This window comes from Trichomycterus rosablanca, chromosome 9, assembly GCF_030014385.1.
Source record: "Trichomycterus rosablanca isolate fTriRos1 chromosome 9, fTriRos1.hap1, whole genome shotgun sequence".
NCBI lineage: Eukaryota > Metazoa > Chordata > Actinopteri > Siluriformes > Trichomycteridae > Trichomycterus > Trichomycterus rosablanca.
The window spans coordinates 13,140,893-13,157,083 of NC_085996.1; the positions used below are offsets into that span (position 1 = coordinate 13,140,893).

The 16,191-nt window shown below is 43.5% G+C and overlaps 1 protein-coding gene across 1 annotated transcript in view; it reads left to right on the top strand.

The window, feature by feature from the left end:
- foxo3b (forkhead box O3b) overlaps positions 1-15,899 on the top strand; it is a 69,147-nt gene extending 53,248 nt beyond the window's left edge. Inside the window, exons 2-3 of the mRNA XM_063001913.1 lie at positions 12,051-13,459; positions 14,691-15,899. Of these exons, the coding sequence (XP_062857983.1) occupies positions 12,051-13,445 (1,395 nt within the window). The 3' untranslated portion in view covers positions 13,446-13,459; positions 14,691-15,899. The remainder of the gene's footprint in view (positions 1-12,050; positions 13,460-14,690) is intronic.
- Positions 15,900-16,191: the final 292 nt, after the last annotated feature.

Genomic DNA, 16,191 nt, shown 5'->3' on the forward strand with positions numbered 1-16,191 from the left:
AAGAAACCACCTTTCTAATCTTGATCCCCCTTTTGCTGCCAAAACAGCCCTGACCCGTCGAGGCATGGACTCCACTAGACCGCTAAAGTTGTGCTGTGGTATCTGGCACCAAGATATTAGCAGCAGATCCTTTAATTCCTGTGGATCGAACTTGTTTGTCCAGCACATCCCACAGATGCTGGAATGGATTGAGATCTGGGGAATTTGGAGGCCAAGTCAACACCTCAAACTCGTTGTTGTGCTCCTCAAACCATTCCTGAAGCATTTTTGCTTTGTGGCAGGACGCATCATCCTGCTGAAAGAGGCCACAGCCATCAGGGAATATTGTTTCCATGAAAGGGTGTACATGGTCTGTAACAATGCTTAGGTAGGTGGTTCATGTCAAAGTAACATCCACATGGATGGCAGGACCCAAGGTTTCCCAGCAGAACATCGCCCAAAGCATCACACTGCCTCCGCCGGCTTGCCTTCTTCCCATAGTGCATGTGAAATACCATGTGTTCCCCAGGTAAGGGCCAGCCTTCGCTGACCACGAGCATCAATGAGCCTTGGCTGCCCATGACCCTGTCGCCGGTTTACCACTGTTCCTTCCTTTTGATAGATACTGACCACTTTAGACTGCAGTTTTGGAGATGCTCTGACCCAGTCCTTTAGCCATCACAATTTGGCCCTTGTCAAACTCGCTCAAATCCTTACGCTCACCCATTTTTCCTGCTTCTAAAACATCAGCTTTGAGGATAAAATGTTCACTTGCTGCCTAATATATCCCACCCCGAATAGTCCACCAACCAAAAATATATCCAGCCAACAGCGCCCCGTGGGCAGCGCCCTGTGACCACTGATGACGGTCTAGAAGATGACCAACTCAAACAGCAGCAATAGATGAGCGATCTTCTCTGACTTTACATCTACAAGGTGGACCAACTAGGTAGGAGTGTCTAATAGAGTGGACAGTGAGTGGACACGGTGTTTAAAAACTCCAGCAGCGCTGCTGTGTCTGATCCACTCATACCAGCACAACACACTAACACACCACCACCATGTCAGTGTCACGGCAGTGCTGAGAATGATCCACCACCTAAATAATACCTGCTCTGTATGTAGTACAGTCTGGACTACAGTCAGTAATTGTAGAACTACAAAGTGCTTCTATATGGTAAGTGGAGCTGATAAAATGGACAGTGAGTGTCTTTTTAATGTTATGGCTGATCAGTGTATATCATAATGGTTCAGTACTCGTTTTCCTCACTGTATACACAAACGCAAACATACACATTCCAACAACTGCAAACACACACATATAGACGCCTGGGCTGTCCAGGAAAAACACACATTGGCTAGAAAGGAATGGAATGTCCTCTCCGTGCTTTGTGTCCTAAGCGTTTTTGTGTGGGGTGTGTATGGTGTGTAGATTTTTTCTTCGCTAAATCTTTCTCCTTCTTTCTTAAAAGAAACGTCTCTCAATCAGCTTCTTTAGAAAGTCTGGCGAAGTTTTGAATTCTGGATAATGGTAATGTGAAATACACCGACGAGGCATAACATTATGACCACTGACAGGTGTAGTGAATAACACTGATCATCTCTTTATCACACCACCTGTTAGTGGGTGGGATATATCAGGCAGCAAGTGAACATTTTATCCTCATAGTTGCTGTATTAGAAGCAGGAAAATTGGGTGAGCGTAAGGATTTGAGCGAGTTTGACAAGCCCCACCACTGCCAGGTTGCCACTGTTGCGCCCTCGAGCGAGACCCTTAACCCTCAATTGCCTAGACTGTATACTGTCACAGCAAAAGCGTCTGCTAATGCCGAAAAATGTAAATGTAAATGAGGGTGTCGCAGGAGATTCCTCATAACTGATGAAATTACGACCTCTGCTGGCTGATTGATGGCGCCTTCACAGAGACTAGGGATAATGTGATAAGGGTGTGACTCTCCGGACGCAAAGCTGATCCACATATGAACTCGCCTCGTGCAGCTGCACACGTGTCGGAGGAGGCGTGCGTTAGTCACGGCTCTCCTCAGTCAGGAGTGGAGGGGAAGTACACTATATTGCACACTATATTGGGGTTGTTTTTCAGGAGTTGGGCTCATCCCCTTAGTTCCAGTGAAAGGAACTCTTTCTCAGCTTACCAAGAGATTTTGGACAATTTCATGCTCCCAACATTGTGGGAACAGTTTGGGGATGGCCCCTTCCTGTTCCAACATGACTGCGCACCAGTGCACAAAGCAAGGTCCATAAAGACGTGGATGAGCGAGTTTGGTGTGGAAGAACCTGATTGGCCTGCACAGAGTCCTGACCTCAACCCGACAGAACAGCTGTGGGATGAATTAGAGCGGAGACTGCGAGCCAGGCCTTCTCGCCAACATCAGTGTCTGACCTCACGAATGCGCTTCTGGAAGAATGGTCAAAAATTCCCATAAACACACTCCTAAACCTTGTGGAAAGCCTTACCGAAAGAGTTGAAGCTGTTATAGCTGCAAAGGGTGGGCCGACATCATATCAAACTCTATGGATTAAGAATGGGACGTCACTCAAGTTCATATGTGTGTGAAGGCAGACGAGCGAATACTTTTGGCAATATAGTGTATATTACAATCTGGTAATTGGATACAACTAGGTGGGAGGAAAATGAGGGGAAATTCAATAATAATAATACTAGACCTCACAAAGAGGTAATAGTGTTGGTATGGTAATGTGCTGCTTGTTTCCCAAGCTATTCCTAGTTTTACAAAGTGGAAAGAAAAGTGCACACTTATTTATTGATCTCTTGAAAAGAATAGATTTAATTGGGCAGATTGAACAGAGTTTGTTGTTCTGATGTACGTGAATTCTATCAGGAGACTATGAGAGGATTAGCCTCCACTGAATACATATAAACAGACTGAACCAAACACACACACTCTCATAGAGAGAGAGAGAGAGCAAGAGAGAGATTTTTCCATCACTGATTATGTCATCTAATCCCTTCAGAAAAGTAAAAGGTCCTCGTTGTAAACCAGTGATATTTTCTCAGCTTTAATAGAGATTATTTCCACACATTGTGCTCTTGTAAATTCTCTCATAATAATGGTTGGCAGTATGGCAAATATTTGATATTTTTATAGTTTTTTTTTATTAAACAAATTATATTATTTCATTTTAATAAGATGTTCAGAGAATTAAGCCAATTTAAATGCACAAAAAATGCAAAAAAAAAAGATCTAGATTAGGGGTGCTCATACTTTCGTGGCTTGAGATCTATTTTTTTCCATTGACAGGTCATGAGAAGAAGAAAAAAAATTCAAAAATGGCACAAACTGGCCACTGATGAATGAAAACGTTCTATATTCGCAGTGCTTTAGGCGGACTGAGGCGTAGCTATGGGAACAATTCGCAAATTAAAGAAACAGTGAGCGCCCAGGTGGCGTAGCGGGATATTCCGCCAGGCACACCAGGCACTGTCAATTATACCCGCTAGATGGCAGTGCCTGTAGCAGATACTAATTGGCCACCGTATCTGCAGGGTGAGGGCCGGACTATGTGTGGGTGGGTGGGACTTCTGATTGGCAGAAGAGACGGCTGTGCAGAAGGCAGGGGCGAGAAGAGGAGGGCTGTGCACGTGTTGAAAGAGGTGTGTACAGCGACGTGCTCTCCTCAGATGCAATCTGGTATCTCTCAGCAGCAGAAGACAAAATTGAGTGCTCTAAATCAAGAGGAAAATAGGGAGAAAATGCCAGATTTCACGTCAATCACGTTGACCTGTTTGAATGAGGCACAATCTACCAGCATCTGTTGCTTGGGCACCCCTGATCTAGGTATTAAATGATGTTCTTGCACCTAATTTCATTATTCAAATGTTTCCGATTGGGAAGATTTCAAACAACAATTAGCAATCATGGTGAAGTTGGAGGGGCTTATGCCAAGTTCACCCTACACGACTTTCCAAGTCGTCAGATCGCTGTACAGTTCACACTACACGACTGAATCTCTTGTAATCGGCAGTCTTTCAAGTCGGTGTGGCTTTCACACTACAAGACTGATCGGCGATAGGGGGGGTTCACACTACACCATCTATCACCAACTGGAATCGCAGGGGAGTCTGTCTGGTCCCCTAAACTACGTTCTGACACGAAAACAAACGCGAAAAGTGACGAGGGGTTTAATGAAAACGTCCAAAAATGCACGTCAACAAGTAGCGAGCGATCAAAGTTTGTGCGCTGATGTGCAGCGTAAAATCAGGGAGAAAAAATTAATGAATCTGAGTGGATTTGGCAACGCGAACAGCATGGATTGTTCTTTAGTGAGTTGGAGGTAAATAAATATTTTGCAATGCCACATTGGTGTTATGTTTTGTAGAGAACTATAAGGTCAGAAATACTGAAAAACTTGTGTGTGTGTGCTGATGTATTCTGATATAAACTATATTACGCCCCGTCCCACCTTTTTACACTCCTCCCCTGCGTTTCCCCTCACACCGTATCTTGCATTCTCATTGGCTGTTCGACACCGCACTCATTGCCAGTCGGCCAACTCCAATCTAGATATCTGACAAGCTAGATATCTCTCTGTAGTCGAGCGCTCGGCGAGCCGCTCGGATCGAGTTGTTGAGTAATTCACACATAGCGATCGAGAGTCGAGTTTCGATCGCAGAGCGAACTCCGAGTTGCTCCCGAGCCGGCAAATCTTACGCCGACCAATCATCAGGCATTAACTGCTTATTGAACTACAGAGTCATAGCGAGTCATAGCAAGCCTTAAACATCCCTGTAGGTACAACTGGTTACACAACATGCATATAAAAAGTTCAGTGAACTATGAGTGATCTTTCCTGGACAGGTGCACCATATAAGATTTCACAACATGATAAGCTGCAGAAGAGTGTTTTTCAAGAACACTTTAACTACTGTGAAATATGGTGGTGGGAGCATGGTACTGGGTCATTACAGGTCAGTACAGACTGCAGAATGATTTAAACAAATTTAATATGTACCAGAATGTATTAAAAGAGAGTTTATTCATTCTTATCCGCTTATCCAATTAGGGTCGGCTGGAGCCTAACCCAGCTGTGCAAGGCACACAGTAACACCTTGGACAAGACGCCCACATACACACACACACACACACACACACACACACACCCATACACACACACACACACACACACACCCATTCATTTACAGACTGCATGTTTTTGGACTGTGGGAGGAAACCGGAGCTCCCGGAGGACACCCACGCAGACACGGGGAGAACATGCAAACTCTGCACAGAAAGGACCCGGACCGCCCAGCCTGGGGATCGAACCCAGGACCTTCTTGCTGTGAGGCAATAGTGCTACCTACTAAGCCACCGTGCCACCCTAAAAGAGAATTTAGTCTCATTCAATTCAATTTTTACTTTTTGAATTGTCGACTACTTCAGAGTGAAAGCCAAAATGACTCAAGGAAGGTTATGTAATTGCATAACCTGGCCAAGGTCCTGATTTGAAACCACAAAGTGATGATTCTTACTGCATAATCTGGTAGTCCAATAATAATAGTCTGTTCTCTAGAATCTGTGAAGTTCAGACTTTGGTCAACTGAGGTCACCATGTCCAATAACAACAAACGAGGCAGCTGTGTCAGTACAAATCTTTTCCAAATGGCCTTGATAAGAAAGGTCACATCCTTGAAATCCACAATAAAACTCATTTCAATGTGTCTATGGAGAAGGCATGGAGACAGCATGTATGCATCTGTTAGCAATGGGTGTGGCTGAAATGCAGTAGGCGAGTCTACTAATTAGACTTACCCGAGTCTACATGCTTGCCATGTAAATGTATGCTGTAAACTAAAACCAAGTGGTAGGCAGGGGCTCGAGTCAGGCCACCAAAACCGTCCAATCAGCTAAGCCAAAAGAGCACAGAGGGCAAGGCCGAATTGCTGAATTCATATGAGATACAGCCTAGACCGGCCTTGAAACTAGCTTGCAGGACCGTGTCATTTTCCACCGACACGGTCAGCGCTCGTCCCCTGGACATGTAAAAAACAGAGCTAAATCTCTCAAGTTCTGTGTACGAGCTACGTCGATTTGTTTGTCAGACATGCTTATTAGTTTCAAGGGATTTGTTTAGGACTGGAACGGAAAATTTGTTCCACAGTGGATGTGGTTTAGTTTCTTGTAAACTTGCGGACAAATCAGTGTCAGCTTTTGACCTACGCCTGGGCCGCAAAACGAGGCAATAATTTGAGCTTTATGACCTTTAGCTACACTCAGCTTGAGATCCCCTGGCCAAACGGATTCTCGTTCACTCACAGACTCTGAAAAACACTCGCTGTTCCACGGTTGTGAGAAAAGAATTAGAGGAAAGTTGTGAATGTGTGTGTGTGTGTGTGTAGTGTGTGAGTGCGTGGCTGCTGACATTGATGGATTGTTACCACATGTTGCTGATGGACAAAAAGGCCTCTGTGTTCCAGAGATTCAGCGTGCAGCTGGACTCTCATTTAACAGTCCTACACACGCAACACATACAGTCCTGGGGGAAAGTGTTCAAGTATTCAACCACTTTTTGTTTTTGATATGCTTATTTAGAAATATGAATTCTAAATTTAAAAGGTACAAATGTGTAAAATACGTATGTACTGGAGTAAACAATGTGGTGCTATATATACATATATACACTGATCAGCCATAACATTAAAACCTACACTCACTGTCCATTTTATCAGCTCCAATTTGTAGTTCTACAATTACTGACTGTAGTCCATCTGTTTCTCTGCATGCTTTGTTAGCCTCCTTTCATGCTGTTCTTCAATGGTCAGCACCCCCACAGAGTAGATATTATTTGAGTGGTGGGTCATTCTCAGCACTGCAGTGTCACTGACATGGTGGTGGTGTGTTAGTGTGTGTTGTGCTGGTATGAGTGGATCAGACACAGCAGCGCTGCTGGAATTTTTAAACACCGTGTCCACTCACTGTCCACTCTATTAGACAATCTTACCTAGTTAGTTCACCTTGTAGACGTAAAATGAGAGACGATCGCTCATCTATTGCTGCTGTTTGAGTTGGTCATCTTCTAGACCTTCAGCAGTGGTCACAAGACGCTGCCCACGTGGTGCTGTTGGCTGGATATTTTTGGTTGGTGGACTGTTCTCAGTCCAGCAGTGACAGTGAGGTGTTTAAAAACTCCAGCAGCACTGCTGTGTCTGATCCACTTATACCAGCACAACACACACTAACACACCACCACCATGTCAGTGTCACTGCAGTGCTGAGAATGATCCACCACCCAAATAATACCTGGTCCTGGGAGAGTCCTGACCATTAAAGAACAGGGTGAAAGCAGGTTAAAAAGTATGTAGAGAAACAGATGGACTACAGTCAGTAATTGTAAAACTAGGTGAGTAGAAACAAGGAGGTGGTTTTAATGTTACGGCTGATCAGTGTACACACACACACATACTCACAGACACAAAAATCTAAATACACATCTACTTGCACATATACGTACATACCCACCTAAACACACACACACACACACACACACACACACATGTACACACACATTATGTATATTGTAAAGGGTAAATGTTGCAATTTATCTCAGCTTTTATTAAGTCTGTTAAAGTCTTTTGCATTTGCCTGTATATTTTTGTAACATATTTGATTTCTGGGCTTCGCCAACCCTTTTTTATTGCTAATGTATGCCAACCGTGGAGAATAAGCCTTAACGACTTCATTCACAACATGACCCTCCATTGAGATTTAAGTAATTACCTTCCCACACCTTTCTCCACACACACACACAAGCATTATGTCATATCTCCAAAGACTCTGCTGGTTAACACCAGTCTTGCTGGTATGTTCGTTCATCTCGGCTCATGTATGGATATTAATAATCTTCCTTCAAGTCGAGGCACCAGTAACAGTCCGATATAGTTTCAGGGGTCCGTCAGCTTTAAAAAAAATGTATATATGTATAACCATATATTCACACCAGAGGCATAGCATGAGCGTAGCTTAGCAACCTGATGTCTGATACACACTGCTTACGTTTCATAAACATTACCTCAGCAACAGGTTTGAGCCCTGACTATGTCACCAGCTGTTCATGGCCAAAAGCTGGAAGCTGATTGGCTGTGCTGTCTGGGTGAGAAAACAGCAAGTGTTTTCCCTCAACCACATTCACCTGCCATCATAAGCCACAGAACATCAGAGAACCAACTTCCTTTCCGATGTAAACTCTTTGGCATATGTGGTTGGCTTGTTGTGTCTCAGAGGATGATCAAGCTGGCGCTTAGAGCAAGGTACTGGACTAGTAATCAAAAGGTCGCTGGTTCAAGCCTCACCACTGCCAGGTTGCTGCTGTTGGACCCTTGAGCAAAGCCATTAACCCTCAATTGCTCAGACTGTATACTGTAACTGTATTGTAATTCACTTTGGATAAAAACGTCTGCTAAATAATGTAAATGTAGCACTTACCCTTCCAAAGTGGTGGCTGTCCTGTAATAGGACAAATCTAGAAGGCTATGTCTAAATTAGGGAGTAAATAAAGAAAAAAATACAAATGTAATAAACATACTCTATTTCATTGGCTGCTCCCGTTAGGGGTCGCCGCATCATTGATTTGGCACAGTTTTTATGCCGGATGCCCTTCCTGACACAACCCTCCCTATTTATCCGGGCTTGGGAACGGCACTACAGACAGACACAAGGAGAACATGCAAACTCCACACAGAAAGGACCCGGACGGCCGCTCAGGTGGCGCAGCGGTAAAAACACACGTCGGAACCAGAGTTGGGATCTCGAATACATCGAATCGAACCTCAGCTCTGCCTGCCTTCTAAGGCTGAACGGCCACACGAACAGCGATTGGCCTGTTGTTCAGATATGGGTGGGATTAAGCCGGATAGGGTCTCTCTCTCATAACTAATGCAATTACGACCTCTGCTGGCTGATTGATGGCGCCTGCACAGAGATGAGAAAAGAGTGCTCTCAGGGTGTGTCTCTCCGTACACAGTGCTGAGCTGCACTGCACTCATCAAAGTGTAGGTGATAATACGCATAGGGCATGCTGCCCACAAGTCGGAGGGGGCGTGGGTTAACTTCGTTCTCCTAAATTAGGCAATTGGACACGCTAAAAGGGAGGGGAAAAAAGGGGAGAAAAAAAAGAAAAAGAAAGGACCCGGACCACCCCATCTGGGAATCGAACCCATGACCTTCTTGCTGTGAGGCGACAGTGCTACCCACTTAGCCACCCATAATAAACATACTAACATTACAAAAAGATGTAACACTATAATAACAGCCGAAACTGCAGTGACAACTTAAAGCATGCTCTCAACAAGGTTTTAGATTGTGTACTGATGTGTGGCCTGGTTTGCGGTCCAAGTTCCAATTCTTCCCAAACTTGTGCAGTAGTATTAGGGTCAGGTTTTGTGCAGCCCACTGGTGTCTCCTCACACCAAATGACACCATATACTGTATATTGTGTATATTTGCATCAGTGATTCATCACACACCAATATGCCTGCCATGTGTAGTATTCTCACTTCATGTATGCCTAAGGGTGCACATCTGTTCTGCGCTGGATACACAATATAATTAGATTTATACAGCTGTTTGGCTTACACAAAGATAAGCACTGAATATGTATCAAATTGTGCTGCTGTATTCCATCATCTGGGTCAAAAATAAACATATAGCAACTTGGGGTCCGTCTGAAAACCTAGTGAGCTCTCTACATCTTAGATACATTAAAATGCTGCCTACTGAGGTGCCTTTATTCTAAGCGGTAATCTGACTGAATAACGAGGGAGCATCTGATGCTTCCTTAGCGGTGAAGGCAATCCCAGCATTCAGTGCGGCACAACTTTCCTCACAAACAATTACAAATAAGGGTGACAGAAGCAGAGCAACTGGATTTTTTAATTAGTATAAAGGTGTACAAGTGTCATTTATTTGCAAATTCAGGCTTGTCAGTGACAATTTAACTGTTTTTGGTACTCAAAGGGAGATGTTAGCATGTTAGCATGCTAGCAGGGTGTGCCACCTCAGCCCATTGGTTTGAATAGCTTGAAGCTAACTGTTAGCTTAGTAAGCAAAAACTGTGGTGACACAATCGCCGTAATCACTATCCAGATAGTGCGTGTAAATGATCTGCCTTATGAGTTTGATGCCTTATTTAAATCCTCACTACTTAGGCAGCTGCCTAGGTAGGCAGTAGGCAGCAGGGCAGCTCACTAGGTTTTCAGACAGACGTTTGTGACGTGGGCCTCTAGTTTCTTGTTACTAATCATGTGCACATTTAAATGGGGCTAGTTTGACTGGAAAAGTGGTCTCTTGGCAGGGTCAGATCCTTAGACTCATCTTCAAAACAGGTTTGCTTGTAAAACGCATGTACTGACCTGTTAGATTTAATACACCATATAGCCAAAAGAATCTGGACACAGCTTCTAATGATTGATTTCAGTTATAAATATATATATAATCAGTAATAGAAAAGAATGTGGCAGCAGGTTGGGGAAGGCCCTTTGCATTTGCATCTGGTCTTTACCCTAATACACAGACATTTGGTTTGACAAAATTGGTGTAAAGGAACTGCTTCCCAAAGCCCTGTTCTCAACCCTACTGATCAATCTCGGAGATAAATTGGAATTTCAGTTGTGAATAGCAGTAATATAAAGATTATATTACTAAACAAAAATTATTATGGGTTGTCCAAACATCTGTTATGTTGTATTGTTCTGTATGTAATATAATAGCACTGTGTACTTACTGTAGATCCATCATAAACGTTGGACGAGTGAACTGCACAACCCTGACCATGTACTGTATATTTGGCAAAGAAGTACATGTAATATTTGAATCACAGAAAATAATAGTGTGTATAGGTGTAAATAATCATATACACAGACAAGGCATAACATTATGACCACGGACAGGTGAAGTGAATAACACTGATTATCTCATCACGGCACCTGTTAGTGGGTGGGATATATTAGGCAGCAAGTTAATATTTATCCTTAAAGTTGATATGTTAGAAGAGAAGCAGGAAAAATGGGCAAGTGTAAGGATTTGAGCGAGTTTGACAAGGACCAAATTGTGATGGCTAGACGACTGGGTCAGAGCATCTCAGTGCAAAACCGCAGCTCTTGTGGGGTGTTCCCGGTCTGCGGTGGTCAGTATATATCCAAAGTGGTCCAAGAAAGGAACAGTTCATGCTGGTTCTGATAGAAAGGTGTCAGAATACACAGTACATTGCAGTTTGTTGCATATGGGGTAGTAAAAGGGGGACCAACACAATATTAGGAAGGTGGTCATAATGTTATGCCTCATCGGTTTAAAATCAATTATAAAAAAAAAAAATTCAATGCTTTTAACTCTATGCTTTGTGGCAACTATGTGGCAACAGTTTGGAAAATTATCTTTCTTACTTCCGCATAACTGTGCCCCAGGGACATATCTAACAAGCGTAAAAACACGCTAGCGCACCAGAGCTGGGATCTCGAATACATGGTATCGAATCTCAGCTCTGCAATCCGGCTGGGCCTGTTGTTGGCCTGTTGTTCATATAGGGGTGGGGTATTAAGCCGGATAGGGACTTCTCGTAACTGATGCAACTACGACCTCTGCTGGCTGATTGATGGCGCCTGCACAGAGGCGGGGAAAGAGTGCAGATCAGGGTGTGTCTCTCCGTACACAAGGCTGATTCGCATATATGCACTTGCCTAGTGTGAGACTAACTGTGTTATAGAATACTGTGAGAATAACCTGCCTTATAAGTTTGATGACTTATTAATATCCTTAGGCAGCTGCCTAGGTAGGCAGTAGGCAGCAAGGCAGCACACTAGGTTTTTAGACAGGCACAAATCTATCAAACAAGCCTGTTAAAATGGTCAATTAAAAATAAAAACTGATGAGTGTTTTTTGGGGTAAAATATGATACTATTCTGGTAGACAGAGCAATAAAACATGAAGCAGAAGTGTAGACAGGAAGGGACGTTCCCCAAACTGTTACCACTGTTGGAACACTAATGTTGTGTAGCTGGGAAAAAATATAAACGCATCATGTGTCTCTTTCTTGTGTTACAGAATTCCATCCGGCACAACCTGTCACTGCACAGCCGTTTTGTCCGCGTCCAGAACGAGGGGACTGGAAAGAGCTCCTGGTGGATGATAAATCCTGAAGGCGGCCGAGGAGGCAAGGCACCCCGCCGTCGTGCCGTCTCTATGGACAACGGCAACAAGTACACCAAGGGTGCACGAGGACGCGCGGCTAAGAAAAAGGCGGCGTTACAGGCCGCCCAGGAAGGATCTCTAGAGAACGTGTCAACTGGGGGTCTGTCCAAGTGGCCGGGAAGTCCAACATCACGCAGCAGTGACGATCTGGATTCCGGCTGGACTAACTTTCGTTCACGAACAAGCTCCGACGCCAGCACGATAAGTGGCCGACTGTCACCCATCCTGGCCAATCCAGAGCTGGATGAGGTTCCGGATGACGAGCTGGGCCCACCCCTTTCTCCAATGCTGTACTCCAGCTCCAGCAGCCTTTCTCCTCCATCTTCATCCTCTTCAAACTCTAAACAATGCCCGGCTGAGCTTCCACGACTAGGCACTATGAACCTCAACGATGGGCTTACCATTATGGGTGACCTGTTGGACAACGTAACTCTTGCGAAGTCCCCACAAGCAGGTCAAGGCAGCTCCACTTTCACTTTTGGAAGCACCACTTCCTCTCCAGGATCTTCTTCCACATCCAATGGAAGCAGTACCAGTGGAGGGTTCAATAATTCCCTATTCGGCCCATCCACAGGTGCGTTACGTCAGTCGCCCATGCAGACCATTCAGGAAAACAAGCAGACGTCTTTTTCAAGCATCTCTTGCTTTGGGAACACTCTTCAAGAGCTTCTGAATTCAGACTCACTTGGATCCCACAGCCACAGTGACGTCATGATGACTCAGTCCGACCCACTCATCTCGCAGACCAGTGCGGCCGTCGCCTCTCAGAGTTCTCGTCTGCGCAACGGCCTCATGCACCCCAAAGACCCCATGATGTCGTCATTCGGTTTCAAAGGTCAGAACGGTCTTCTTCAGAACAATCGACATCAGGGATCCAACGCCAAGGGCTCGCTTCACCCGCTTCCCAAAAATGGACACCCAGGCCTGGCCAACGATATCAATAACGTAGTGTCGGCCAAACAGCATCTCCAGCAGCAGTCGTCCACGTTGTTGACCGAGACCTCTCTTTACTCCGGGTTGAACGGGGGCAACGGAATAGGGACGGACCGCTTTCCTTCAGACTTGGACTTGGACATGTTCACCGAGAGTCTTGACTGTGACGTGGATTCCATAATCCGCTCAGACCTAATGAGCGCCGATGTGCTGGACTTTAACTTTGATGCCTTGGTGCAAAATAGCGTCAACCTGAACCCTGTTGGTAACTTCAATGGGACAGGACCGGCCAGTCAGAGCTGGGTGCCAGGCTGAGAGCCACCGCGAAGGTCAGTTCTGCACATTTACTGGTTTAATAAAATATATACAGTGGTACCTTAAAACTCGACGTCAATTGGTTCTGGGACTGGTGTCATGTTTCAAGGTTTCATTTTTTCCCATAAGGATGTAACCTTGGCAAGAGACCACTGTGTTATGTGATTTTTAATGGTTGTAGTCAAACTAGTCCATTTTCAATGGGCACAGAGAAGTATCAAGCTATAGCCAAGTTAAATAACTATTGTAGAACTTTCTACACCACCAAATAAGTAGTTTAAGTTGTAAAATGTGTTGTTGGTTCCTAGGATAGATATGACATACACCGATCAGCCATAACATTAAAACCACCTCCTTGTTTCTACACTCACTGTCCATTTTATCAGCTCCACTTACCATATAGAAGCACTTTGTACTTCTACAATTACTGACTGTAGTCCTTTTCACTGCATGCTCTGTTAGCCCCCTTTCATGCTGTTCTTCAATGGTCAGGACTCTCCCAGGCCAGGACCACCACAGAGTAGGTATTATTTAGGTGGTAGATCATTCTCAGCACTGCAGTGACACTGACATGGTGGTGGTGTGTTAGTGTGTGTTGTGCCGGTATGGGTGGATAAGACACAGCAGCACTGATGGAGTTTTTAAACTGAGAATAGTCCACCAACCAAAAACATATCCAGCCAACAGCGCCCCGTGGGCAGCGTCCTCTGACCACTGATCTAGAAGGTCTAGAAGATGACCAACTCAAACAGCAGCAATAGATGAGCGATCGTCTCTGACTTTGCATCTACAAGGTGGACCGACTAGGTAGGAGTGTCTAATAGAGTGGACAGTGAGTGGACACGGTATTTAAAAACTCCAGCAGTGCTGCTGTGTCTGATCCACTCATACCAGCACAACACACACGAACACACCACCACCATGTCAGTGTCACTGCAGTGCTGAGAATGATCCACCACCTAAATAATACCTGCTCTGTAGTGGTCATGTGGGGGTCCTGACCATTGAAGAACAGGGTAAAAAAGTATGCAGAGAAACAGATGGACTACAGTCAATAATTATAGAACTTCAAAGTGCTTCTATATGGTAGGTGGAGCTGATAAAATGGACAGTGTGTGTAGAAACAACACAAAAGCGTATGTAAACTGCTGACCTTCACTGTAGATGAAGCCAGGCACTAATGTTGGCATAAGCAAATGCAATGCTGTGTGACTAACTTGTTTTTCTTCTCCTTTTCTGATCCAGGCCCAGATCTACAGTGCAAAAAAAGAAGAAAAAACAAACAAAACAAAACCCATGAACAAATCTCCATCCATCACAGACTCGTATCGTCCATTGCCAAGCCTGTTGCCAGCGCCAATCACTGGAACATATGCCTGTTTACAGACTACAGCTGGGAAATTGTACTGTCGTCCCAGTAAACACACAATTATCCCAACCAGCTTCCAGATCCCTGCAGACAAACAAGAAATGTCCAGATATGACACGTTTCACTGTTACACCAAGCTAAAAACGAACTATTAAGATACTTTTAAGATGAAAATAATCAAGCTGTTTAAAGTTTAAACTAAGAAGCCAATAAACAAATTGGGGAAATCTGAACAAAAGTCATATTATTAATCTTTATACCATGTACGATCCGTGTACCTTTGGTCATTCGCTTTTCACTTCAAATCCCAAAGTTGAAAAACAAGAAAACGGGTCGTTTTTTGTTTTTCGTTTCAAAAACCAACATTGAAACATGGGAAAACAGGGTGTTATTCATTTTAAGATAAAAAAAATTTAATAACAAACAAGCAGAAATTGAAAAACGGCTCGTATTTTAATTTCCCGAAATCAACAATTTCTATCAGTTCAACTGGAAATAAACTCACAAGCGTGTGCACATGCTAACATGCGTGTATTTCATATATAGAAAGTGTAAATCAAGCACAAGTGTTGAAAAAGTAAAACAACGTAACGGCGCGCCCCCTGTTGTTCTGACTTCTGTGTTTGTATATTTGATGTGCATATACATGTATTTGCTCTATCTGCAAAAAAAAAAAAGTAAAAGAGAAAGCGATTTCCAAACTGGACGTTGTACACCGCCGTGGTCATGTTAGTTTTAAACTGGATGATCGCCTGACGTCCGAGACATCATTTATTTATTGATCTTTTATCATACAAAATAATAATTTATTTATACAAAAATTTATAAAATTGCATGAACTAACTCTGCAGTAAACAAGGAGCAACAACAATCAAATATATTTCAAAAAGGTATTTGGTTAATTTTTAGTCAAAGCTGTTTCTTAAAAGTGCATGAAGAAGAACGCTGAACGGGAAGCGGTGTAACGTTATTATTACTTTTTGCTATTATTTTGTCTTCTCAACACTTGTGCTTGATTTACACTTTCTATATGATGCAAATATACACGTTAGCGCGTGCACACGCTTGTGTGTTTATTTCCAGTTGAACTGATAAAAAATTTTGATTTTGGAAAATTAAAATACAAGCCGTTTTTCAATTTCTGCTTGTTATTTGATTTTTGATCTTAAAATGAAAAACGAATAACGCCCCGTTTTTCAATATTGTTTTTTTTAAAACAAAAACAAAAAACTACCCGTTTTCTTGTTTTTCAATGTTGTTTTTTTAAACAAAAAAACAACCAGTTTTCTTGTTTTTCAATGTTGTTTTTTTAAAACAAAAAACGACCTTTTTTTTGTTTTTCAATGTTGTTGTTTTTTTTAACAAAAAACGACCTGT